The 26,364-nt window shown below is 50.8% G+C and overlaps 2 protein-coding genes across 11 annotated transcripts; one reads left to right on the top strand and one right to left on the bottom strand.

Annotated features, from left to right (window-relative positions):
* Positions 1 to 2,637: 2,637 nt before the first annotated feature.
* C8h3orf18 (similar to human chromosome 3 open reading frame 18) lies at positions 2,638 to 12,679 on the bottom strand. Of its 4 annotated transcripts, none has more exons than XM_063265239.1 (6): positions 12,290 to 12,659; positions 11,642 to 11,761; positions 10,445 to 10,847; positions 6,678 to 6,703; positions 5,936 to 6,083; positions 2,638 to 4,817 (listed from the first exon to the last, which is right to left on the bottom strand). In XM_063265239.1, the coding sequence occupies exons 3-6, from the start codon at positions 10,702 to 10,704 to the stop codon at positions 4,757 to 4,759; spliced, it is 495 nt and encodes a 164-aa protein (XP_063121309.1). In that variant the 5' UTR covers positions 10,705 to 10,847; positions 11,642 to 11,761; positions 12,290 to 12,659; the 3' UTR covers positions 2,638 to 4,756. The 4 variants fall into 4 exon arrangements, with proteins under 4 accessions (XP_063121309.1, XP_006243795.1, XP_063121310.1 ...); NM_001106854.2 differs by having other exon boundaries at positions 3,051 to 4,817; positions 10,471 to 10,847; positions 12,290 to 12,450; XM_006243733.5 differs by lacking the exon at positions 11,642 to 11,761 and having other exon boundaries at positions 10,471 to 10,847; positions 12,290 to 12,679.
* Positions 12,680 to 14,417: 1,738 nt separating this feature from the next.
* Hemk1 (HemK methyltransferase family member 1) lies at positions 14,418 to 25,443 on the top strand. 7 transcript variants are annotated; one of them, XM_006243729.5, is made up of 12 exons: positions 14,477 to 14,835; positions 15,013 to 15,257; positions 15,833 to 16,212; positions 16,543 to 16,634; positions 16,931 to 17,024; positions 21,767 to 21,901; positions 22,199 to 22,263; positions 22,490 to 22,539; positions 23,756 to 23,864; positions 24,619 to 24,714; positions 24,839 to 24,952; positions 25,061 to 25,443. In XM_006243729.5, the coding sequence occupies exons 3-12, from the start codon at positions 15,982 to 15,984 to the stop codon at positions 25,095 to 25,097; spliced, it is 1,023 nt and encodes a 340-aa protein (XP_006243791.1). In that variant the 5' UTR covers positions 14,477 to 14,835; positions 15,013 to 15,257; positions 15,833 to 15,981; the 3' UTR covers positions 25,098 to 25,443. The 7 variants fall into 7 exon arrangements, with proteins under 7 accessions (XP_006243792.1, XP_063121308.1, XP_006243791.1 ...); XM_006243728.4 differs by having other exon boundaries at positions 14,833 to 14,922; XM_006243730.5 differs by lacking the exon at positions 15,013 to 15,257 and having other exon boundaries at positions 14,418 to 14,835.
* Positions 25,444 to 26,364: the final 921 nt, after the last annotated feature.

Genomic DNA, 26,364 nt, shown 5'->3' with positions numbered 1-26,364 from the left:
AGGCAGTGACTTACTGATCAGAGCTAGCCTGGGCTATCAGAGATAGAATCCTGACCACCTCTCCCAGCTTCTCAGCCTTCAGGTTCCAGCTTCTCAGTGCCAGGCAGAGAAACACGGACTTCTGGAGGACCTCCAAGTGCTCTAGCTTCTTACCTCCTACTGACCCGTTTGTCATACAGGGATCTCAGCTCTGCTGTTCAGGGTCCACCTAAGTTCCAAGGATGTCACCTTCCTAGATGTACTGTAAGAACTGGAAAGATCTGAGACGCAGGCTTTTTAACGCACACTCCTGTATCTGGGGCAGGGGTTAGGGAAGGAAACTCCAGAGGCATGGTCAGTCATGTGTGCACAACCCCATGCACACAGATAATTTTACAAAGAACAAATAAATCTTTTTTTTTAAGAATCCCAAGAATCCCATAGTGAAGCCCAGTAAGTCTCAGTCCCTCTGACTCCTCTACCTGCTCTATTAACCCTCTCTTGAATGAAGGCTCTAACACTGGGCTTCACTATGGGATTCTTAAAAAAAAAAGATTTATTTGTTCTTTGTAAAATTATCTGTGTGCATGGGGTTGTGCACACATGACTGACCATGCCTCTGGAGGCAAGAAGAGCAGTCCTCTGGAGCTGGAGGTACTGGGGGGTTGTGATCCGCCTGATATCAATGCTGAGAACAGAACTCAGGTCTTCTGCCAGAGCAGTACAAGCCTTAACCACTGAGCCACCCAGTCCTCGAAGATTCTTCTTACCCTGTATGTTTGCTTCCCTTCACCTTGGGGACTTAGAGAAGGAGGGTCATCCAGATGTCCTTAAAGAGTCCTGTCCCCTACCCTGATCTGCCTCTGCAGGACCCAAGCTAAGGAGTAAGGGACAGTAACCACTGCCAACTAGCTCTGAGGGTGAAGGGAGGTGGCATGCCAGGGACAGCCACCCTGGGTGAGATGCCATCTGTTTTTATTCTGCTTGGTCACACCTAAGGGGCCCCACGTTCTTCCCTAACCTCTTCCTCTCCCTGCTCCTGATGCTCACATACTCTGCTTCTTTCTCTGTATTTTATGGCCTTTCATGAGTGTTCTCTGGTAAACCACAGCTGTCTCACCTGTAGTTGTCCCCCAAGTCCTGAGCCCTCAGAGGCCATGATGTCCTGTGGTTTTCCTCAGGTACTCTTAGAGAAGTCCCATCACCTATTCACACACACACACACACACACACACACACACACACACACACACACACACACCTGTCAAATGTGCACGGCTTCACAGGCTAGCAAACAGAGAGCTGCCTGAACCCCCCATCACCCCATGCATTCCCTGGCTTAACCCTGAGCCTTTCTTTCTATTTAGCTGTAAATATAAAGATGTGGACACATAGGACCCTCGCTCATAACACTTCTCCTCCTTTCTTTCCCACCAGGCATCTTTCTCTTCCATATAGAATGAAGTACAGTGTGGGTTGCCTCACTGATGGGATGCTAGACCAGAGGGAAGTGTTTCTAGAAGAAGTCTACAGGTCAGAGCACTGCAGGGGTTTCTGAGCTCTCCCCCGGAAGAGCATCCCTTTACATTCTGAAGGCATTCCCACAGTCTGCCTGCAGCCAGGCAACGGGATTACTTCACTCACTCTGGCTCCAAGGTGACACTTCACTGTATTAAACAAGGGAAGGCCTCCTTCGAAGGCACCCATCCACATCCACCCTGATACCACCCACTACCAGCCACTGCTGCTTCTGACCTGAAGCTCTGGTTGCTATTCATAAAGAGAGATTTCATGCATGAGAGAGAGAGAGAGAGAGAGAGAGAGAGAGAGAGAGAGAGAGAATGTAGAGAGTGGGGAGGGCCTTCTTCAGAGGGACCCAACTGCTAATTTCAGAAGCAGAAACGGGGGGCAATTCTATCTTACCCCATTCACCACTGAGGACAGCCAGGCTTAATTCTTCAAGGAGAATAGAACCACTAAAACCTTTCATCTCAATTGGGAATCTGGACTTTCCTCAGGGAGTAGGAAAAAGAGCTAGAAAACAGGACAATGTGGGTAGAAGGGATGAGGTACTGTGAGGACAGAGTCTATGAGTAGGCGGCCTGTGTCACGATATAGCAGCCTGTGCCCATCACTTAGCCAGGTCCACCCCTCAGAAGGCCTGGATCATGAAGCAGAAGCCGTAGGGCTTCTGCCACATCTCTCGATATCCCTGGACCCTGGGTGTTACCCTTCAGGTGCTTTCTTCAGGATACCAAGAGGTCTTCAGCACCCACACTCCTGCATCAACTAACAATAGGGATTGACTAACAATGTGGAAACACACAGCCCACTTGCTCACCCCACGCCCCTTAGAAGTCCTGCCAATCTTCTCAGAGGCCTTCCCAAGAGCAAATAGGTCATTGACAGGTCCAGCTGTAACCCGGTGGGGTGGTCCCCGGGGTACTCATCCTCAGTCTTACCTACAGTCCTTTCCTACAGCTCCCACTTTCAGCCCAGCCCTTATCATGGAACGTAAAGGCTAAGGCCCTCCACATTTCCTTCACGCTAGTGTGAGAATCAGCTCTCTCACGAGCCTTCAGCATGGACACTGGGGCGTTTCTGGGCACACTGGTCACCTTATTGTCATTCTTCTCTAAATCGTTCTGAGCCAGATTGTTGGATGGTGCACATAACTTTATTGACTCTCCCTTCCATTCCATGTACTTGGTGCTCTATGGAGACCATTTTACGTTTGTGTTTCAGACATAGCTCCAGTGGACCCTGAGACAACACATGTCACCCCATGATCTTTGGGGATCGAGCCCTCTTCCTAATCTGATCTCCAAAGATTCTATCCACTTGACCTCCCCACCCCCAGGTATTGCAGCCATTGCCAGCCCCTTCTCCATGTCAAAGCACGAGGGCCCCAGGCCAAAGCATTTCCAAGGAGAAACAGCTGGGCTGCCTGCCATCTCATAGCCTGGATCCAAACGACTGTCCCCAGGCCTCCCACAGATCCTCACCTCACCCATTGTGTCCCTTCCTGGGGTTTTGTACCCCAAGTGTCACAGACTCCATTCTCTTTGTGTAAACATCTTAATTACATCTTTAATGCTCTCGCACAGTGAGATGCTGGAGTTAAATTACAGCTTTGTGCATCCTAAATTACTCACAGCTTTCCAGTTGCTGGAGTGCGAACATATTTATAGCAGCCAGAGGCAGGAATAAAACCAGAACCTTCCCTGAGGGATCCTCCTAGCCCCTCACCTCCTGACATGTGATATCTGCCCAAAGCACATGTCCACCCCCACATCCCCTCTAACCAGGGGATGACAGTGAAGTTGGGGACACGACTCCGTGCATGCTCAGAGTTCCTTTGTCCTAGTGTAGAAAAAAACGCCCTGTCTTTGTGGTCTACTCTGCCCAGATGCCCCTGGTGTCAGTCCTGCACCTTCAAGACTTCGAGGGAAGGCCAACACAGAGACTCTATTCTATATTCCATGAACTCTGAGTGGCCCTTCCTGCAGATACAGTGGAAGAGAAAAGCTAAAATCAGACTCACTTCCTTGGGGCTTTTCCTCAAAGGACACTCCCTTTCGGGTAACCATAGTTTTCCTACAAGCTTCTGGCCTGTGACCACCTTTAGGCCAGCAGCATCTCCCAGAAGCCCTTATAGGAAGGGAGCCATTTCCGGAAGCAGGTGTGCCCAGCTTTTGGAGCCTGCTGAAGAAACATGGTGAACAGAGGAACCCAGCGTAGTTCCTCGCTTCCGTGGTGTAGCCCTGAGCATTGACGGAGAGGAGGCAGCCTGTGCTAATGCTCCCCTCCCTATCATTGGGTGGGAATTAGCTTGCAAGGTGGAGCCAATGCAGAGAGCCTCTGTCTCACTCTCATGATGAAACAGGTACCTGTCTGTGTGCGGCCACTCCCCACATCTCGGGGAGTTGCATCTTTCCATACCCAGTCTCCCAATTTCATCTTCCTCAGCAGCTACCTTGGCTGCCAGGGATGTGGCAGAGACCTCTGGGAGGCCTCATGCTTACCCATTCACCGTAATATCTTCCCGGGCCATCTACTGGGCATTTCCGGCTCTCTCCCTGGGCCTCTTGGACTTATAAATGGTGTTGCTCTAGCTGCATGTGGAGGCACATGCCTCTAATCCCAGCACTCAAAGAGGTAGACGCAGGTAGATCTCTATGAGTCGGAGGCCAGCCTGGTCTACAACTTCCAGGCTAGCCAAGACCCTGTCTCGAAAGTAAAATAAAATGAACTCTTCCTCCCCTCCCCACACCCACAAAACAAAACAAAACAAAACAAATAAACAAAAAAAGTGCCCTGCCCTGTCCCAGTCATCTGGCTGTTTGCCTCTCTCTCTACCCTAGAAAAGGCTACAGCTTAAAAAAAAAAAAGTCACTCCCCTTCAAGCTTGTGCTCTTCCGCCCCATCAGAGAAGCAGACCTTGATGCAAGGGATACCAGAGACCAGGAAACCGGCAGTGGCTCTTGTCTTCCTGCATAAAGGCTGCCTTCTGTGCCAGAGCCATGGGTTCAGAAGTCAGTGGCCAGATGACTAGCCTGGTCAGGACTCTCTCCGAGAGCTTGAGAGTCAGTGGGCGGGGTCTCAGCACAGCTGGGGTCTGTCGCAGCCCTTTCCGGCTTCAGTGGTGGTGATGGCTCTGGTCCTGAGAATAGGTCTTGACAGTCAGGAAGTGGGCAGCGCTGCCGGCACCGTGGCAGTTGTCTTTTGTAAGAGGTCCAGGCTTGTTCTCGGGCCTCTCACGCGTGGATGGCATTGGCTACGTCGGTAAACACCAGCCTACTGGGCCTCTGCAGTGGGCCCTGGGAAGGGAGAGTGCTCTGCAGGGAGACAGGCAGGTGCATCAGAAACCTTGACCAGGGGCTGGGGATTTAACTCAGTGGTAGAGCCCTTGCCTAGCAAGCACAAGGCCCTGGGTTCAGTCCCCTCCGGAAAAAAAAAAAAAGAAAAGAAAAGAAAGAAAAAAAAGAAAAAAAAGAAACCTTGACCAAAGGCAGTCTCTTGTCCAGTCATTTCCACCTTCACTTCCTGGTGCCTGCTTTTGATTGGCACCGGCTATGCCTCGTGTCTAGAGTGCCCATCCACCAAGCTCAGTCTAGAAATATGATCTGGCTCAGAAGACCTCCCTCCCCCAAGCCCTTCCCAACTTGCCCTGTCACCTTGGCAGCACTTCCTATGGGCTTAGTATTGGATTAATTATGCATGTATTTTTTTTTTTTTCTGTCAGCAGGAAGATCTGGTCTTCTTCCCTCCGAGGACAGGGTAAAACACAAGGGTGGATCAAGGACAGGCCCAAGCCTTACATGGAACCACGTTGAGGATTAGGGAAAGTGGTAGCAAGCGGTTTGGTTGGTTAGTGACTCTGACAGGATGAGGGCATGGGTGCCCACTCCCTTTGCATACAGGAGGTGTGTTTGGCTTGGGCCCCCACTTCCCTGGATTGTCAGGGACTCAGATTCGTCTGCCAACTCACCTCAGCGGGGTCACTGCTAAAGAGTCTGATCTCACTCACAACCCACTCAGGTCTACGGACCCTCGTGGAGTAGAGAGACTAAGGGTATTTGCCCATCAATCCTGTCTTTTAAGTTTTGTTAGTTTATTTTTCTGCTTGCCCAGCTAGCACACGAGGGCTCACTGGGCAAGAATTAGGATTTCCAACTGTAGATGAGGAAACCGGGTTCTTAACTGGGCCTCCATGATCTACAGGCTATCAGAGCTGAGCCAGACTGAATCCCACAAAGCCTGGCTTTGCACATCAAGTCTGAGAGCCACAGAAGAACCTAGCAGTTTCTGAACTAATCTGAAGAGACCCACGTGCTCGAAAGTGCCACCTCTTCACCTGGCAGGTGCCAGCAAAATGCATGGAGAAAAGGATGGGGGGGTGAGTGTAAGAGAAAGGGCAGCTCCAGGCTGGATGGGAAAATTAGCCAGTGCCCACCTTGCCCTGTGTGGCCTGCAGGGAGGCAGCAGCCTGCAGGGAGGCTGCATCTCGTCCGTGCTCCAGTAGTTCCTGCTCCAGTTCGTCTTGCTCCTCCGTGGGGTCAAAGTTGTACATAGGCATGAGCTGGTGGCGTAACTTCTCCAGCCTAGGGGTAGGACAGAGGCTGTTTAAGCTCTAGCCACTAAGGGAGCCACACACCAAGTTTAAGGTGCCTAAGTCTTCCCTTAGGGTTCACTGACAGACATCTTTGAACCTCCAGTACCAATTTGACTCTCAGAGGGGTAGCCTTAGAATGAGCACGGAGCTATTCCTGGGTCTGGTGGGACCGTCACCCACAGGATCCACAGGGGTTACTTGGGCCAAGATCCTATTGCAATCCTGGGAGGTGGACATAGACCCGGGCAGAAGCAGAGATGGGGGGCCAGTGGCAGTCAACTTAGGACATCAGGACAAGGGTAGCTGGGGTGGCCATGATCCTATCCTTCTTTCCTTTCCCCCCAATACCAGGGCTACACTTGTTTTCTCAGAGTCTTCCTCCCTGCCTGCCTGTGTGTGAAAGTGGCCATCCCCAAACATGAATGGGCAGAAGAGCCTTGATTCCCTGCCCTGCCTCCATGCCCCCAACCCCCCAGAGAAAAGACTTAGTGCTGGGGCCTGTTTCTTCTTTCCCACTCACATCCCCTGGATCCCAGCCCAGCCCTTCCCACAGTTATAGCTTCAGGGCCGTCTGGGCAATTACCTCTTCTTCTTCCTGATGTATAAAACCTGCAAGAGAAGGAACAGCATCAGACGGTGAAGGAAGAAGGTCCCCATTAACCCAGCATGTCCTCATGGTAGGGGAACTGCAGGGAATGAAGCATGGGAACCTGTGGGTCCCCATGTCCTCAGGGTCAGTCCCATCCCACACAGACATCTTACATACATGGGTCATTCTCATTGTCCCTGTTCTTCAATAAAGTCTGGCTAAGCAGCCCAGTCTTGCCTGGAACGCCTTAGGTAGTCCAGGCTGGCCTTGAACTCTCTCTCCATCTCCACCCTTCTACTTCATTCTGAGTGCTTGAATTACAGGTCTGCATAACCCCACCCAGCTCCTTTGATATCTTTTGATGCCAGGAGATCCCACACTAAGTCTGGAGATTCAGAGATGGGGGCCAGGCATAGGAAAACGAGTTAGGCCTGTCTGGAATTGGCTGTTTCCGGCTCTCCAAATCCTAACTGCCCACTCAGAATCTGCCTGGGCCTCCTCAGTGCTGAAGGGGAAAGGGAATACTTCAGCATGTCTCCTGCCCTCAATTCTCACCAAAGCCACTTACAGGTAAAAAGAGCAGCAGATCAACACTAGGCAGACATAGCACAGAAAGACTCTAGGCAATGCTCAACACCCCTGAGCCCCACTGAGGATCATCCCTCAGAGCCCTGCACCCCAGGGTCACCCCTCAGAGCCTTGTACCATGAGCCCCAGGGTCACCCCTCAGAGCCCTGCACCATGAGCCCCAGGGTCACCCCTCAGAGCCCTGCACCATGAGCCCCAGGGTCACCCCTCAGAGCCCTGCACCATGAGCCCCAGGGTCACCCCTCAGAGCCCTGCACCATGAGCCCTAGGGTCACCCCTCAGATCCCTGCACTCCTAAATCCCATGGTCACCCCTCAGAACCCTGCAACCCTGAACCCCAGGGTCACCCCTCAGAGCCCTGATGCTAGAGGAACCTAAGAAGGTCCTTCGGACCCTCCATTCCTTGTCAAGGCACAAAAGTAAAGGATTACAACCAAATCCTATCTTGACCCACAGGCAGGAGCAGGAAGCCTTGGAAGTAAGCACCAGAGAGAGGGAGTGGGGGATATTTGGGAGCCCGTGACGGGGCAGGGACTCCGGGACTACTGCCAGCATTTGCTCTTCCCCAAATTGGCGATTTTTAATTATCAAGACTATGACAGCCTGGCTGAGTGGTGGCGGCACAAGCCTTTAATCTCAGCACTCAGGAGGCAAGGGTAGAGCTCTGAGTTTGAGGCCAGCCTGATCTATAATAGTGAGTTCCAAGACAGCCAGGGTTATATAGTAAGACCCTGTCTCAACCACAAACAAAACAAACAAACAAACAAACAAGAAACAACAAAAAATAATATGGCAGCTTCTGCCTAGGGAAAAAACACATCCTTGAGTTTGTCCTAAGACCCTGTGGTTCCCGCAATCTTTGTAGCCCACTCATAGCTTTTTTTAAAAAAACTTTGTGTGTGTGTGTGTGTGTGTGTGTGTGTGTACACACTGCAGCCATCTTCAGATACACTAGAAGAGGGCATCAGATCTCATTACAGATGGTTGTGAGCCACCATGTGGCTGCTGGGATTTGAACTCAGGACCTCTGGAAGAGTAGTCAGTGCTCTTAACCACTGAGCCATACCTCCAGTCCCACTCAATAGCTTTAATCTGTTTGTTTAATTCCCAATCTGGCTCAGAGCTTTTCCTATGTGATGTCAAGTGGAAAAATACTGAAGTGTTTCTAGCTCATCTACCTGCTTCAGAGTGACCCCCTGCTGTCCTATGGGTAGAAACAACAGAACCTCAGATCTCTGGGTCATCCCCAGCCCCCTCCCACCCTGAGCTCCAGCCACAGTACCCGAAGCATGCTCCTTGGCCTCATGACTCTTGCTCCAAATGTCCTCCTCCCTCCCCTGTGGCCTGTGACTCAGGATAATCTATAGGAAAAACCAGATGAAAACGCAGTGCCTTTGCCCTGAGGCCCTTCCACCCCAGTCAGGGACAGGCTTCCCTTTCCTTTCCAAACCTCCCTGCCTCTCACTGTCCACCCCACATCTCCCAGGGAGCTTTCCTGCTCTGTCCTGGCCTGCACCAAGGCCTCTTCACGCTCCTGGGTGAGGCATGAGGCTGGCACCGACTTCTCCATGCACCCATGGCATGGCTCAAGGCTGGCACAAGGGAGAAGGAAGAGGCACTCAGGGCACATGTCTAAAAGTCCCCTCTTCTCTGTGCCCTCCCATATCTTTGTCCCATCACCTTCTGCCTCTCTATCTTTGGTGGAAAGGTCATCCACTCTGGCCCGAATGTCCCTTGGGGACAAAGCAAGGCAGCCTTATCAAATTTCCAGGTCAGAATCTTTTGTTCAGAATCAAGACGGATTCTAAGTCATTTGCCCTGAGGTTAGGGTACCTCGAGCTGTTAGTCACCACATAGGTGCCAAGGGGAAGCACTAGAAGTTTGCCTTCCTCCTGCCCCAGGAAAGCTCTCCTTCCTGGCCTCCCTCTGCCTGTCACATACCCTAGCCTTACTTGCTGGTCAGCAGCTGTTCCCTGGCAGCTCTCCCAAGCCTGCAGGGCCCATATGGCAACTCTAGTTTAACACTGGCTCTGGTCAGGCCATGGATGACTTTCTCTGCCCGGCTTTTGTGTTTCTGTTGTTTGTTTTGCTTTGTGTGTCTCTGTGTACGTGCTGTTTGCTTGTTTGTTTGCTTTTAGTTCAGTGCTTAAGATTGAATTTAGGACTTTGTACCTGCTATGCATGCACTTGGCTACTGATCTGAATCATCACCACCCCTCGACCCGTTCCCCCACCCCTCGCCCCATCCAGCCCCATTTGTCAGATCCATATGCTCCTGAGCTCAAGGCTAGCCATCATTGCTTGTAAAGGGCAATGGGCAGAATACCATTATTACCAGCCCCTCTGGGGGGGCTTCAGGTGTACCTCGTTTTTCTTAGTCTTAACTTTATGATCCCTAGTGGCTTTTTAGTGACACCCTCTGTGTCCGTCACTCTTGAAGGCTACCTCTGTTCTGATGGCTGCCTGACCCTGCCCTTTCTCGTGACAATGAGTTCAGGCTCCTACCTGGAGTCTGAGCTCTAATGTTTCTCCCCAGCAGTCTCTGACCATCCAGCCCAGATTAAAGAACCCCTTGCCTATTAACCTAGTCTTCAACAGACACACAAGTCAGGACCCTGTCTCTTCCAGCCCTGTTGTGTCCTAAGGGTGAAGGAAGAAGAGCTGGTATATAAATGAATGCATAGGGGCTGGGGATTTAGCTCAGTGGTAGAGCGCTTACCTAGGAAGCGCAAGGCCCTGGGTTCGGTCCCCAGCTCCAAAAAAAAAAAAGAACCAAAAAAAAATGAATGCATAAATTAACTGCTAACAGCCTCCCACCCGGACTCTGCATCCCACACAGCATCCCAACTATCTCTGGCCTCTACTGCTATCAAGACCCCCACACTCCTCTGTTTCACTGCTCTGCCTGCTGCTCACAGAACCTCCTACCTGCTTCAAACATCTGCCTGTGTCTGGACCTCAACCCCAATCTTAAAAGTCCCAGACCCAAACACCATGTGTCATTCAGACTCATTTCTGGTTCTCCCAATTAGAATTGCTCATCTGGACCCCAGTAAATAAATCTTAGCGAGGTGGGATGGGAGGGGGTTGCGTTATTGTTCATAGACATTCTAATTCACTTGTCTGTAGATCTAAACACTAATCACCCTCCCGCAAAGGACAGCGTTCCAGACCTTCTCCAGCTTGCCCCGGCTCTCACCATGGCCACAGCCAGACCAATCACTGTGATGATCCCAAAAGACAGAAGCATGGTACCCACACCAGCTGTACCGCCTGCCATATCAGGCATTCTGGTGTCATTGAAGCTTGTGGTTTCGGGGCTGAGGGTGGCGGTCTCTGTGGTAGAGCCTTCGGTGGCAGGCTCCAAGTCAGGCTCAGTGGTGGGCGGGTGGCTGCTGAACCAGCTCTGAGTAGCTGGGACCCTGGAGTTCATGCTGATGCTGGGAGACAGCCAGTGCTCAGTCAACTTGCCCACTGATTTCTGATGCTAGGAGTGTCCAAGGCTGTCGTTCCCACCACGGTGACGACCACTGGCACAGCCAAATTCTTACCAGGAGACCCCTGCCTTTCTCAGTTCTAAAAAGACAAGAATAAAAGCAGGAGTTACAGCTAGGGGGCATGTCTGTGAGATCAAGTCCCTCTAGGATCTGAAGGCACCAAGGAAGTAAAGGTTTCAAGAGCTAAGTCAGGCAGAGCTAAGTCAGGCTCATGGGGTAATAGGACACAGGCTTCTGTAGGGACATAGGGACATGAAAGCAAAGCCCTGTCATCCCTGCACGATGACTACAGTGATCGCAATTGGAAGATAGGAGAAGATGCAGGAGGCCTGGAAGAAAAAGTCCACTCCTTGCACAATTATCTCTGTAACTGCTGCTTCCCCTACCCCTATCTTCTCACTCTGCATCCTACATCCCTCATTCTGCTTGGGAATCGCCTGCCTAAGATTCAGAGAGACCTGGTATAGCCTCAGGCAAGTCACCCCTCTTCACTCTGTTTAGTTTTTCTCAAAGTGGGAAATAATGAAGAACAACCCCATGATGTTGTAGGGCTAACGGCATGTCAGAATGAACAAGTCCCCATGGGGGGCGGAACCTAGCCCAGCACAATGCCTGTCCACAAAGGCATCCGGTAAATGTTCCAAATCCCCATCACTACCACTGACAACCCAGGAGGAGTTGAGCACATCAGTCTCTGGACAGAGTTGGCTGTGAGACCCAGGCTGTGGTTGGGGCTAGGGTGGGGCTGGTGTGGAAACACCAAGAGGCAGGAAGGATAGGCTGAGCTAGATCCTCTGGCAAGGCAGTTGGCAGGGGTGGTCCAAGAAGTAAGGCACTGAGTTATATCTTCAGAGGCAATGATGGAATACCCACTTTGAAACACCTATTTCCCTCCTATTTTGGAAGCAGAGGATGGGAGATCACACAGCTTCTGTGGGTCTTGGGTAAAGCGGGGTGGGGATGAGTCTTAGCCGTGCTGCAGAAGGGGCAGACCTAGAAAGAGAAAGGATTGATTACTAGCTTATGGCTACATATATGTTTCTCCTTGTGGCTCATAGGTGTACGCGGGATGCCTCCTCTTGCAGGTGTGCATATATGTGTGAGAAGTGTGCACATATCGTTCATGGTCCCTTAGGAAGGAGCAAAGCTGGCAGAGGATCATGCATGGAGTAGACGCATTCCCTTCTGTCCTCTCCAGCTTGGCTCAGCAAGAAGTCTCAGGTTCTCTTCTGGGCTCTGCCACTGATCCCAGCCATGACCTTGGACCAGACCCTTAATTTGCTCTGAGTCTGTTTATTACTGGCCAAAAAGGAGAGAAGCCATCCTGACGACTATTTTCTTGGCCTGCCTCGGGGTCCAACGGGGAAGGGAAGAACAACCGGAGTACAAGTGGTGGGCACCATGACCTCCAAGAAGATGAATGCCATCAGGTCTTATTCCCCCCCTATCTCAATCCCCACGCCCGCCTCCACGACCCTGTGATTCCTCCATTCCTGTGAAGCAGCCGATCTCAGCACTTACTTAATCCTCTCCGGGGCGCCGAGCTCAGTCTGAGAAGCTAAGGGTGGTAGCGACGGGCAGGAGGCGTGGGCGCGGGGAACACCCAGGCCCGGGCGTAGGGGGCGACAGGTCGGACTCAAGTAAGGTCCGCCTTGCGAGCGAGCAGGAATCAGCTAGTATTAGCCTGCGCCGGCTGACAACCTGAGCTGGGGTGGGCTGGGCCCCGACCACGGAGGGGGTGGGGCTGAGATGAGCAGCCTCGGGGGATCCCCAGGAGCCGGAGTACCTTGCCTCCCGGCCCTCTCCGCGCCCCCGGACCTTGATTGGCTGCCGCGCCTAAAGGCCGACCAGCATTGGCTCACTCGCCTGTCGCTCGGATATAGCTCCGCTCCCAGCGGGAGCTTGGAGCTGAAACCGGACAGCTAAAAGAGATTCTCTGAGAATACCTCTAACCCTGGTGGCCTGCCGGAAGTTGGGCAGTGGACCGTAGGTAGCCAGGCCCTTTCTGGGCCAGAATTCTGGCTCCCGGACAGCTCCACCCGCACTGGGGCAGACTTGTAAGCAAAAAAATATAGGTACAGAGATTTGATAAGAGCACCACCAGACTTGGAGTATTTGAAACCTAAAACGAACTCAGTTTGATCTTCTATTGAGCTTATGACCTTGAGCAGCAAATTGCTTCTCTTCTTTTGTCTCAGTTTCCTGCCTTATAGGAACTCTGATGAAAGGGCGTTTTGGTAAATGACTCCAACTATGGGGAAGACTCTTCAGTGCGAAGACGCGTTGGGAACAGAATGGAATTATCTGCATGATAGCCCACCTATACCTCTCATAATAGCTTTCATTCACAGCAAAATTTATCTCAGAACAGAAGTACCAATTTCCTAAACCCCAGAGCTGAACCCCCCCCCAACCACTTAAAGCTACCCCCACCCAGTCACCTAAACACTGTTGCCCAGGATAGCCTGATACTATGTTGCCCAGGTTGGTCTTGAACCAAGGCAATTCTCCACCTCCTGGGTGCTTGGGTTTTAATGCTTAATTTTATGTGTAAGGATGTTTTGTTTGCATACATATGTGTGCACTACATATGTGTCTGGTGCTCAAGGAAGCCAGAAGAGGGCACTGGATCCTCTGGTACTGGAGTTACAGACTGCTGTTAGCCTCCATGTAGGTGCTCAGAATTGAACCTGGCTTCTCTGGAAAAGCAGGCAGTGCTCTTAACCAATGAAACAACGTTCTGGAACCCCTTGTACTGGGACTTATAGGTGTGCATCAGTACACCCAATTCCCAGCCCCTCTCCCTTTTTACTCCAATATTTTATTTTTTGAAGTAGGGTTTCATGTAGCCCAGTCTGGCCATGAAAAATAAGCTTCTGGTTTCCATGCCTCCACCAGCTGAAAATTGGGACTTATTAGTGTGTGTTACCAAACCCCATTTATGGGCACCAAACCCAGAATTGTGTGAATCTGGATTGGTGAGCACATCAATTGAGCTACTACATAAACTATTATTCTTAAATATTTTATTTTATTTCTTAAAATTATGTGTATGAATGTTTGGATGGGTATGTGTACATGGGTGCTTGGAACTGAATCCAGTTCTCTGCAAGAGCAATATGTGCTCCTCACCACTGAGCCATCTCTTCAAGGTCCCTTCCCATCTTTTAAATTTTACTAAATTACTCAGGGTGTCTTTGAATTTATGATCCTCTTGCTTCAGCTCCTCCAGTAGCTGCGATTATGTGCCCGCACAACCAGGTCCTGTAAAATGTTATGAACATTATAAAAGATACAACTGAAGCCTAGAAGTTCTGGGCATTTACACAAAATTAAGCAACGAGCTGCCAACTGGATTCAAATCCAGTTCTCCAGTATTCGCTGTTTTGCTAACTGCTCCAAATTCTATGTGCGTGTGAGGTCAAGAGGGTCCTTAGATACTCAGTCCCTTTCCAAACAGAGACTGCCCTTAAACACTGAAATTCAACCACATGCTGCTAGAACCAGCTTACACACACACACACACACACACACACACACACACACACACACACTCTCACTCACTCATACTCCGCCCCAAATAATCTGACTCTCCAAGCACACGTGGGTTCAACCACATGCTGCTAGAACCAGCTTACACACACACACACACACACACACACACACACACACACACACTCACTCACTCACTCACTCATACTCCGCCCCAAATAATCTGACTCTCCAAGCACACGTGGGTGACACCCTCGCGGTTTATTTTTTGCCCACACACCGCCCGAGCTGGATATGTAAACGTTTGCTTCAAGCAATCAACGCAGGCTGGAGTCATATCTCGGCTGCGATCTTAAGGAAAACTAGTGGGTCTGGGACCCTACAGAGCACCTCTCACATCCCTGCACTTTCCCTTAGTGGGGCTGCAGGTGGCGGTCAGTTGAGTTTCCTCAGCAACCCACAATCTTCAGAGGGGAACCTGGTCACTGTAGGAACCCTAGACCAGGGAAACGCGATTCACCGGAGCTCTTTCTCAACTGCACCGAGGCGGAAGCAAGGTGCTGAGGGAATGCACTGTAAGTAACGCACATCCGGGGGCCGACCCTGGGGCTGTAGTCTGGTACTGGTGTGTGGGCAGAGCAAGCGTGCATGCCCTCTTGCAGGTATTCGCCAGGGGTGGAGAATCCGGGTGGGAATGAATGGGCCGCAACGTTGACTTTTGAGACAGGGATGGTCCTATCTCTCACATTCAGGGGTGGAGAGAGGGCGCGCTCATTTGAATCGCTGATAATGTCCTCGTGGATTTGGCTGTGTAAAGACTTCGAGATTTGGTTCCTTCCGGATCTGGGTACAGGTGGACCCAGTTGCTTCAGGAGTCTGGCAGAGCCGGATTTGTGTTCTGCCCGGGAAATTTTCTACCCGAGTTACCGTGGGCAAGTTGCTTCCCTCTTGTGGACCCCTGTCTCAGGATGTGGCAGTTCGAAGGTTCTCAGCAAATGTTAGTTTGCACATTACTTAGTTTGGAAATAAAGGGGACCACAGATTTTAAGTTTTCAGATAACTTATTTATGCTAACTTAAATGTAACATTGTTGATTTCTTCAGCCTTCGATTTATGCCAATATCTGGGATTATGGGTTAAAATAGAGGAAAAGTTTCAGCTTCTAAACAATAATGATACGTACAGAATGCCACAAGCAAAACTCTCAAGCATGGCAATCTCCTTCCATCTATTAGAGTCCCTGGTGTGCCTCTGGTATTCGTTGGTCAAGGCACCACTCACCAGAAAGCTGGTCTTATTTCTCCCACATTATGAGCAACTGGAAGTCAGAAACAACGACTCACATTGGGGTCTGACCTAGATCTACCCTACTCCCAAACCTACACCTTGACTGTTAACAGGGACAGAGCTATGCCAGGTCAACCTACATCCTATGAAATTAGCAAAACATTACTGGCCAAGACAAGAAGGAATCAGATAGGTGTTTGGGGATATGAATATAGTCCAGGAGGGGACAGACTAAGACCACACCCTTTCCTGGCACATTTTGAATCTTTCCATATCCTTCTTTAGGTTGACAGCAACATCTTAGAAACAAAACGATGGAGAACTGGAACCCATGACTGATTCTTCTTCACCCAGCTCAGGGATCATTCCCAGCCCCTACCTCAGTGACTGATAGCACAAGAGAGACTCAGGAGCTTGGAAAGCTTTCTCCAAGAATGAAGTTCTGGGGACAAATACTTTGGACCCTTCTATCTGGTCCCCGAGGAAGGAGGGGAGCCCCCCAGGGCTGGGCCTTTAACTCATGGAAGACTTATTCATCTCCAGCTGGGCTGTCGAGTGCCACAGGGATAGTCAACCACTGGACACGGGTCTTTGAGGAAAGAGGCATCCCAGAGGCCCGGGAATCCAGTGAGTACATCGTGGCTCATGTCCTTGGAGCCAAAACAGTTAAGTGTAATGTTAGGGGGGACAGGGAGAGGAAGGAGGGTGGTTTCTGAGGAACAGATAGTAATTAATAATTATTATTATTAATTTCATTTTATTTTAATTTTCGCCTCAGTAAGGCTGCTTGAGACTGGTGGAATTTTGCTGAATGAATGTTTTAGGCAGAGATGTATTCACTCATCCAACAAAGCATTGCAGTGTGTTCCAGGCACTGCGAGTTCCGGGCTGATTAAGTGGCTAGGGTTGGGTTGACAGACATTGTCCACACGAGAAACCTGGGTATGTGTCCCTCGACCAGGGGAACCAGCCACTCACATTCTCCATGGGGATAGTTTCAGAGCCTGAGACCAGCACTTTGGACCAAACCATTGACCCCTCAACAGCTGGAGTGCATCCAGGAGCTGTGTAACCATAGATTACAAAGGTAAGCACCCATGGATAGATCTGAGGACTCTATAGAGATCTGTCCTTCGCCAGTTCCACCAAATTATGGTCGGGGAGGAGTAGAGTATCTAAGGACTAGGGGTCTGTTGGGATAAAGAAGTAGCAAGATGGGGACTGGTGTTGTAAATGGGAAGAAGGAAGGCCTAGACTGTTTGTCTGAGGGTATTGCTGTCAGGACTGTGCCCGATACCCTTAGCTACAGTAGTCCTCAGTTCAGCTCTGGCCCTATTAATCCTGGTTCTGGAACTGATGACTCCCTGGATATTCCTCCTGCAGGATGCCGGTGCAGTATATCCTTGGGGAATGGGACTTTCAGGGGCTCAATCTGAAGATGGCACCCCCAGTGTTCATTCCTCGGCCAGAGACAGAAGTGAGTATCACTAGGACAGAATGGAGTTGAGAAAAGTGACAAAGCACCTGTCCTTGCCCCAGACTTCCTCCAGGGGGTGCTGGGGCCCCATGACTGCCATCCACAGCACCCTTCCATACATATGTCTTCTTGCTGGCTATGTTGGCTTAGGATTGAGGACCCTTCTTACCCCCTCCGTTTGACTGTCTTTACATTCCAAGCCTCCACTCCAGCCTCAGTGATCAGAAGTGACATAGAGTGCTCCAAGTATTGCTGTCCCACTCAGTGTATTGTGTTCATTGGGAGCTATCCTATAGGCCCATGGCAAACTCAACCCATGGGAAATAAATGGCCTTCAGCAACATAGAGGGGTCTGGGAGAAGTAGGGAGGGCTCTGCTGGAGGCCTGGTTTGAGCAATGTGATCTTACAGGTGGTTGCTGCCTATTCTGGACTCAGATGGACTGTCAGGGCATGCTCTCTGTGACCTGGGGGTCTGCACAAGTCCATTGTCTGGTCAGGTGATACTTGTGTCAGTCCTTCAGATGACTAAGACTGGCAGTTGTGTGGCCCATGCATGCTGCCCCTTGGGGACACATCCCAATCTTCGAGAGAGGTTTCTCTGTTTTTCTTGGATTTCCCCTGACTTTGTTTATGGCAGAGCTAGAAGTTAGAGAAGGGACTCTAAGGTGAAGTGGGGTTGCATTAGGGGATGCTGAGAAAAATCAGAGGGCACTGGACTCTGAAAAAGATTGATTTCTAGAAAGATATCCTGGCATGTAAACACTCTTGGGAAAAGTCATCCCCTTCTACCTTTATGGAAATCCCTTGATCATGAACCCTCTGATCTGTCTGGAGAGATGGCTCAGTGGTTAGGAGCACTGGCTGCCCTACCAGAGGACCTAGGTTTAATTCTCAGAACCCACACAGAGTTTTACGACCATTTCTAACCACAGTCCCATGGGATCTTGACACCCTTTTTTGGCCTTTCTGGGCATCGCTTGCTCACAGTACTTGCACATACATACATACAGGCAAAATACTATACACACATTAAAAAAAAAAAAAACCAAATCCATTGATCACCTGGTTTACCCGTTGCCATGTGGCAGGACTGGGAGAAGTCCTAGGGTTGTCAAGGAAGGGGCACAAGCAGCACATGAACTTTCTGACTCTATCCTATTTAGAACTGGCATGACCTGGGCTAGGGTACAGATACTCCAGACATGATGTGGTCCGTCATCTTCAGGCTTTGGGGGGATTGCCCAGTATCTTCTTCCAAATATATGACACCTGTGACACCTGGCCAGGGAATCACTAGCCATCCTTGGAGACTGTATGGTTCAGAGCATAGAGGGACAGCTGTCATGGTGACCTTTGCATCCCCTCGGAGCTAACCTGGTACGTGCTGTGTGTTTTTGGATTCTGAGTGTGGGGCTTTCAGCTCCTGTGTGACCCACCCACTCGAGGTGGGTCTGGGCCAGGAAGACACCGTTGCTGCTGGAGCAGGGGGAGTGAGGATGCTGTGGTTGGCTGGGAGGCGAGGTCTGCCTCACTGTACAGACATTTCTGAGAACTCCTCAGGTTTGCCCCCATGGGAAGCCACATCAGACGGGGGTGCTTTACTAAGAAATCAAGAGGACGTGGCCTGTGGTCGGGAGTGGAGAGAAGGGGCACAGGGGAGGAGGGGTTCACGGAGTCTGTAGTCTCTGTCCGTCAAAGGGAGGGTTTTGATGGTGGGTGTGAAAGTCTGAAATGCAAAATTGCAAGTGGCTTGTAGGCTGAGGAGTTTGGTTTTCCCTAGAGGGTGAGAGGGTGATAAAGTCTCCAGTGTGGCAGTCTTTACAGTGGGAAACCCACCATCGGGGGTTCGAGCTATTCCATCCACATCTGGTGGTGTGTGACTGTGTGGGCTGGGAGAGGCTCAGTGCTATAATTGTTTTAGGGAGGCAGTATGCCTGACTAGGACCAGCCCACCAGGGATAGGATGGATCCTAACTAGGGTGTGCTTGTACCCTTGTATCCTGCTGAGACCTCAGGGCTACCTCTGTAGGAATTGTGCAGTCCCATTCGGAGCAGTGGCCCCATGCAAAACCACCAACTGCCCATTCCCTGTCTCTGTCCTATGTTTCTCTCCTGTCATACCATGTTTTGAATTCTTGCCGGATTCAGTTGGAACAGATGACCTGGGACTGTGGCTGGCTTGACTAAGAGCCAATGGCTTTAGGTAGAAGAAAGATCTTCACTGTATAAGAAAGAACTTTCTAGATTTCCTGGATGTGGTCTCAACATAGATAGTTCCCACGTAGTCACCAGATGCTCCTCCAATTAAATGAGCTTCCCATGGTCTCTGTGGTAAAAGGAAAGGAAGAAGCCACTGTTTCTCAGCCTCACACCCTGCCCCAGAGGGCCATTTACATAGACGGTGTGTGTGTGTCTGAGGTCAGGGATGCCTCTGTGAGGTGGCTAGCCAGTGTGGGCTGACTGAGGGGTCATCCTCCAGCCAGAGTGGGCCATTTGTGGCCAGGAAACCCATAGAAACTTAGTCACAGCCCTAGATTTGAGAGTTCTTTGCTGGTCATAAGCCCAGCTTGCTGCACACACCCCAGTGTTTCCCACCTATACCTGGCACAGGACTGAATCAAGTTTTCTCACCTATGAGCAGTAGCTCTTTAGTACAGAAGGGGCTTGAAACAGGGAGGGCCGGTCCAGCTCTTCAGCTTCTGTCTGCCTGGGACTTGTTTCCTTTGGTGTGAATAAGCATCACCACTGAGATTGGGGTCCTAGAAAGACAAATGCTTTTTTGAACTCAGCAGGATAGACTTCAAAGAAAAATAGGCTTGGGTGATCTGATACTGTTTGCTCCCCTGGGCCTGGCTGGCCAGTCAAGCCCAAGATTTTCTTATGATTTAATATGACGAGAGGCAAACCCAGTCCTGGATCTTCAAGTCAGGTTAGAGATCCTTGGGTTGTAGAGATGCAACTGGTCTCACAGAAATGAAGATGTTCTAAAGAGACAGCTGTGTCCCTCAATTTATCAGTCTGTTGAAGCAAGGGACCCCAAAGAAGTAGGAATGTCCTGAGGAATCTCATGCACTAGTCAGAGGGAGAGCTTGTCTCTCGCCAAGAGAGACACAGTAGTTCTAATCACTTGTCAGACCACCCAACAGGATGAAAAGACTGAAACCCAGACAGTGGTGGGTCAGTGTGAGCAGGACCACTCCTTGGCCTGCACTGCTCAGATGTGCACATTCTCGCCTGCCTCTTAAATTTTGATCTCCCTTCAGGATCTGAAAACAGACTCGAAGGGTTTGTGGATCTCTTTGTCCTTCCTGTTTGTGGATCTCTTTGTCCTTCCTCCCAGTGTGGCCATGTTGAATACCACCCCCCCCCTTCTGCTTTCTACTTTTTTTTTTCTTTTTTCTTTTTTTCGGAGCTGGGGACCGAACCCAGGGCCTTGGGCTTGCTAGGCAAGTGCTCTACCACTGAGCTAAATCCCCAACCCCTGCTTTCTACTACACTGGCTCTTTTTGTTGACTTATTGAGGATGGGTATCTAGGTTTGATTTGGGGCACAGTTTGTAACCTCCAGGCCTGATAACAGAGATACCTCACAGGGGCACACTTCTTCAAAGTGTGTTTCACACACCACTTCCCTCCCAGTTCCCTGAGCCTTGAAGGGGCCCTCTGCTCACATCCGAGGCACGGGGGGTTGTCTTTGAGACGAGACCACGTTGCCCTTCCCTGCTGCACATTTGGATCCCCTGCTCTACTCTGGGAAAAACATTTCAGCTCTGGGGCAGCAGCAGCCGCCAGCCTTCACTTCTAGCTCACCCTGTGTCGATGACCGTGTGTAGCCTGCATGAGCAGCAGACTCCAGCTCTTTCACATCCATGCTGATGGTATCTAAAAGTGTCCCCCTGCTGCAGTGGTGGGTACCGTCCAGACAGGCTCTTACCACACTGTGCCCCTCCACCATGTTCTGTTCGTGGCACATCCACCAGCAAGACTTGGGCAGGGCTATCTCCCTGCTCTGTTAAGAGAGTAGCTTGTCCTTTTGGCCTAGGAATCTCCAGGGAAATTCTCACACTCAGCTCTGTGAGAAAGCTCAGGACACACAGCCACCTCTGCTTTATTTATTTTTTTCCCCATGGTACTGGGGTGGAACCCAGTGTCTTACACATGCTAGGCAGTGCTCTACATCTGAGCTATATCCTCAACTCCAAGCCTGGTTCTTGACCACTGGGAACCACAGTTCAGGCTCCAGGTAGGGCCTTGACCCTTGAGTAGTGTCTATATGAGCCAGTGGTGATGACCTCACAGATTAATATAGGTTCTAGAAGCAGGACCAGACACAGGGAGACTGGATGTCAAATATGGCTCTCAGCATTTCTGTGAGTATAAAAATGGGAAAATGTCTGGAAGTGCACAGCTGGGATTTACTGTGCATGTATGCTGTGCATGTATGCTGAGCATGTATGCTGAGCATACATGCTGTGCACGTGTGCTGCAGGTGATGGTTCAGGTATGTGATTCTGATACATCTCTTCTATGTTCCTGAGAGGAGAACTTGGTTTCGAAAATGTGTAAACTGAGGCATGGAGGGGCAGAATGACTCACCGAGGGTCCTTGCTGACGTGAAGATCAGTTTAGCCTTGGCTATCCCCCACCGTTCTTCAGTAGGAGCCAGCTGCCTAGACTTCCTTGTAAAGGTTCCTCAGGAAAAAAGATGGCAGCTAGTCTGATCCAGACCCTTTGCCTTCCAGGAACTGGTTGAATGGGTTTTAGAGGAAGTGGCCCAGAGGCCCCCTGCAGTGAGAGCCCAAGATGGTCCCCTCATTCTGGAGGTGGGCTGTGGATCAGGAGCCATTGCTCTCAGCCTGCTGAGCCAGCTCCCTAAGGTAGGCCGTCTCTGTGTCCCCCTGCCATGCCTTTAGCCACTGAGATAGTCGCTCACTGTCCTTTCTGGTATCCCTTCCCCCACATCCCTGTGTAAGAAGCATTGAGGGAAAGTGGCCATATAAGGTCGTGTGCCCAGCCCAGCATGGTCACAGCCTCTAACTTCCATCCCTGTCTGTCTGGCTAAAGGAACCATAGGAAAAATTTGTTACATATTTCTTTCCTCTTGAGAGCTGAGGGAAGATTCTTAGATGGGCATCTCCCAGAGCGCCACCTCTCTTCCTTTGTTCTTGGGGCAGACTCAAGTCATTGCTGTGGATAAGGAAGAAGCTGCAGTGAGTCTGACCCTTGAGAATGCTCAGAGGTACGTGAGCTGGGATGTCCAGAAGGCCAGCACTGGGGAGTTGAACTCTGGGAGTGTCTGACTTCACCCTTGAGGGAGAGATGCCGTGAGGGAGGCCTGGCAGTGGTTTGTGAGTGGATGGACTGTAAACAGTGGCTATTGCTGATCCAAGAAGGGCTCCCTTTCCCTCTGTTCTTGTAGCCAAGGCTCATACCCTATGCTCACCACCATCTCCCCATCTCTCTAGGCTTCAGCTGCAGGACAGGATTCGGATTATCCACCTTGATATAACCTCAGGTACATCTATCTCCTGTACATCTTGGAATGGGGTGCTGCTGGTGGGTGAGACATTACAGAAATGTGGGCCATCTCACACCAACCCTTGCTGAGCTTACTGAGGACTGACAAGGTACTATTGCTTCCTTTGCTAACCTGACCTTGGCCTGTGAAGGGACTAGCCATGAGGCTTCTCTTCTCTTCTCTTCTCTTCTCTTCTCTTCTCTTCTCTCTGTCTGTCTTCCTTTCTTTTATTTGTTTTTTGTTTTGTTTTTTGAGACAGAGTTTCTCTGTGTAGCCCTGGCTGTCCTGGAACTTACTCTGTAGACCAGGCTGGCCTTGACTCAGAGATCCACCTGCCTCTACCTCCCCAGTGCTGGGATTTAAGGCCTGCACCACCACTGCTCAGTCACAAGGTCTTCTGGATCCCCTATACCTGATAAACTTAACCAGGATTTGTTTACTGGGAAGAGGTAAACAGGTGTTCAAAGGAAAGCAGTTGAGAGCCAAGTATGGTGGCTTATACCTGTATTCTTAGCAATGATGAGGCAGGAGGATTCCTGTGAATTCAAGATCTGTCTGGGGAATGTGGTGACTCCTAGACCAGCATAGGATGTAAAGCAAAACATCTCAAAAACAAACAAAGGAAACAGCAACAACAACACTGCACATGTGACCTCCCTGCCCCCCTGGCCTGGACAAGCAGGCCCAGCAGTGCCTGGTGGCTGCAGGCATTGTGGTGTCTTCAGGTTTCCAGCTCCAGTTCTGATTCTTTTGTTATCCAAGGAGTCCCCAAGCTCTCTGAGTGTTGGACACCGGCTTTAGCATCTGGTACAGGTGGGACCCAGAAGCAGCCATTAGGGGTTGTGAGGGCATCAGGCCTGCCCTCCCTGTGCATTCAGACTATATCGGTTATAAAGCTAAGAATGGCAAGGCCAGGGATCACAGAGCTGAGGCACCTGCCTTTGCCTTTGCAATCAGGAAGGGCTTACTGGAGGTGGCAGTTGAATGTGGCTTAATCAGGAGGCCTTGACAGGGAGGAGAGAGAACATAGATATTGTAGGTGAACATCTACAAGTCAGATCATGTCCACTCCCAGCCAGCCTGCTGACTGGCTCGAGTCTGGCTTATCAGGTCTAAAGAGAGTTTTGGAGAGAGGGACTACCTAAGGGACAAGGTGGCAAATGGAGCTGCCAACTTACACAGCTTATGCATGTATCCTCTTTTTTGCCCACAGAGGGGTGCTGCACACACCTCTTACCCTGGGGCCCCATGGACTTGGTGGTGAGCAACCCTCCCTACATCTTCCGCAAGGACATGGAACAGCTGGCTCCCGAGATCCGCAGGTACAGGCGGGTGAAACAGCAGAGACGCGCTAGCAGGATTGGTTGGGGCTGGAGGTCTTCCATCTGGAGAAGACAGTGCAGTGTAGGTGAGCAGTGTTGAGAGGTGCACTTCAGACTCTGCAGCCTCCCTGGGGAAGCTGTCGCCTTTGCACTCCGACCCTTGAAGGCCCCTCGCCTCTCTGAGCCTCCATTTCCCACTTTGAAAGAGGAGGGAATGGTAGTGCTTGTGGGACTGTGGTGAGGACTTAGCGTTGGGCATAGTGGGGCCTGTAGAAGGTGCTCACCGGGGTGTGTCATTCTGCACAAGACCAAGGCCAGAGGAGGGAAGATGCCTGTTAAAGGTCCCTTGAGGGCTTGGTGGGAAAGCCAGCACTGGAGCCTACTCTGGCTGTGGGAAGCCGTCCTGTGCTCGCATGGATGGAAAACCCAGTGTAACCGCATATCTACATGAGCATGGGTGGTATGGATCAGGCGCTGCCCTCTTTTTCCTGGGCTCAGACCAAGAGCAGGGGCTGCCTTGTGTGAGAGCCTCATGCCCCAAGGGCTTTGTCAGTGGGACTCGGCGAGTCCATCCAGCCCTGCTCTGTGAGGTGCTATCTGCATGAGACATGAGGGACCACTTGCTGATGGATCTCAGCTCACCTCTCAACCCAGAGTCTAAGTCCCACAGGGCCCTTGTGAAGGCCTGCCTGGCTACACAACACTTTCCACACCCCTCCCCCAGCCGATCACCTTCCACTGTTTTCCCGTTTAGTTACGAAGATCTGGTGGCACTGGATGGTGGTGACGAAGGCATGGACATCATCACCCACATCTTGACCTTGGCACCCTGGCTCTTGAATGCCTCTGGGTATGGACACCAGCCCTCTCCACCTCCATTGTGTAATTGATGTGACTTGGCAGTCATTGTGCCCAGGCCTCTGACAGGCCAGACAACCTGCCTTGTTGAGCTGAACCATTTCTTCTTCATGTAGAAGCATCTTTTTAGAAGTGGACCCAAGACACCCAGAGCTTGTCAGCAGTTGGCTTCAGAGCCAGCCTGACCTGCACCTTAGTCTTGTGGGTGTCCGTGAAGACTTCTGCGGGAGGTAAGGCCATTCTCATAGCCATATTGCTTCTGTGTGCTCTCACAGCTCCCACCACATTGCATTCCTCAGAGCTTAGATGCTACCCAGACACTCATCCTGTCTCCTCAGACCCCGGTTCCTGCATGTCCAGAAGTCTGCACCATAGTGTGGCTACTCTGTGAACACCTGGCCAGGATGCTAGCCTGCTGGGTGCCTGACTCACCCTGCATGGAGTGCTGCCCAGGGGGAGGTGTACAACGCTTTCCTGAACCCCTGGCACGGCCCATGGTTCTGTGATTCCCCATCATGGATATTTCTAGGAGACTCAGAAACACAGATGGAGAGTTCTTCTGGGTCAGCAAAGAACAGAGACTCAAGAGCTGGGTTTCCAGCCGAGCTCTGTCACCTCAGTGTAGCAGGCTACTTGGTATTCCTCTTGGTGAAATTGCTGTGTAGATGTTGGGAAGTGTGGCAAGTAAGGTATTGAGAGAGCAATAAATGGTGAACCAGTATTTTGTTATTAACATTTATGGGCCCTTGTTCCCCATGTAGGACTAGGTCTGAGAGCCTCCCCCTACTGCAACAAGTCAAGCAGACTGGTGTAAGGATACCATGTGATGGGGATGGGGGATGGGGAGGCTCATCCCGGCCTTGGACCCCATATGGCTTACACAGAATAGCTCACTCTGGTTAACATCTTCTACCTCCAGCCTGGGAATGCCTTCGTACTCTTTCTTGACTGGGCTTAGGCTGAACGTGGGGACCATATCTGAGGATGAGGATGGGGCTGAGGGTCTCTGACACATGATCTTGGGATTGCATACCTATACTCATGTAAGTTTAGGTTTGAGACAGTAGGGTAGAAAAAACCCCACAGGACTTTTGTTTGCTTTTATTGATCATCCTTTCCAAATGTGGAAATTCAAATTCGGGGTTCAAATAGCCCATGTATGTCTCCCTGGTTGGTGCACCCAACCATGTCTGGGCACTGAATTGTACCTTCACTCCAGCTCTGGGCAGATTGCCAGCTTCCAGGAGACCCAAAGACCAGCCTGTCAGTAGCCGCAACAGGAAGCCTGTCCAGTTGGTGAGTGTGGATACCAGACTGCATCTGGTGGTTCATAGGTGTGTTGGAGACTATGCCCCAGCACTTTCCAGGGCCTGACCTAAGGTGCAACCGCCAGAGGCAGTGTGCTCGGATAGGCAACAGCTCTGCCAGATAGCCGAGCTCCAGAGCAGAGTCTTGCAGTTGGACCTCATGAGTCCAACTTCTATGAGAAGCTGATTCCTCAGCGTCCAGGGCCAGTGCAGGAAATAGCCTCATTCTATTCTGTTCTAGATCACAAAGTGGAATATGCATGCTGGTATCTGAATGCCCACAAGAGGGTCAAGGGGGCAAATCCTGCTTAAGGTCCCACGGTACAAAATAGCTA

Source organism: Rattus norvegicus, chromosome 8 (assembly GCF_036323735.1).
Source record: "Rattus norvegicus strain BN/NHsdMcwi chromosome 8, GRCr8, whole genome shotgun sequence".
Classification (NCBI taxonomy): domain Eukaryota; kingdom Metazoa; phylum Chordata; class Mammalia; order Rodentia; family Muridae; genus Rattus; species Rattus norvegicus.
Note: the sequence above shows the minus strand (reverse complement) of the source record. Positions and strands in the feature narration are given on the sequence as shown.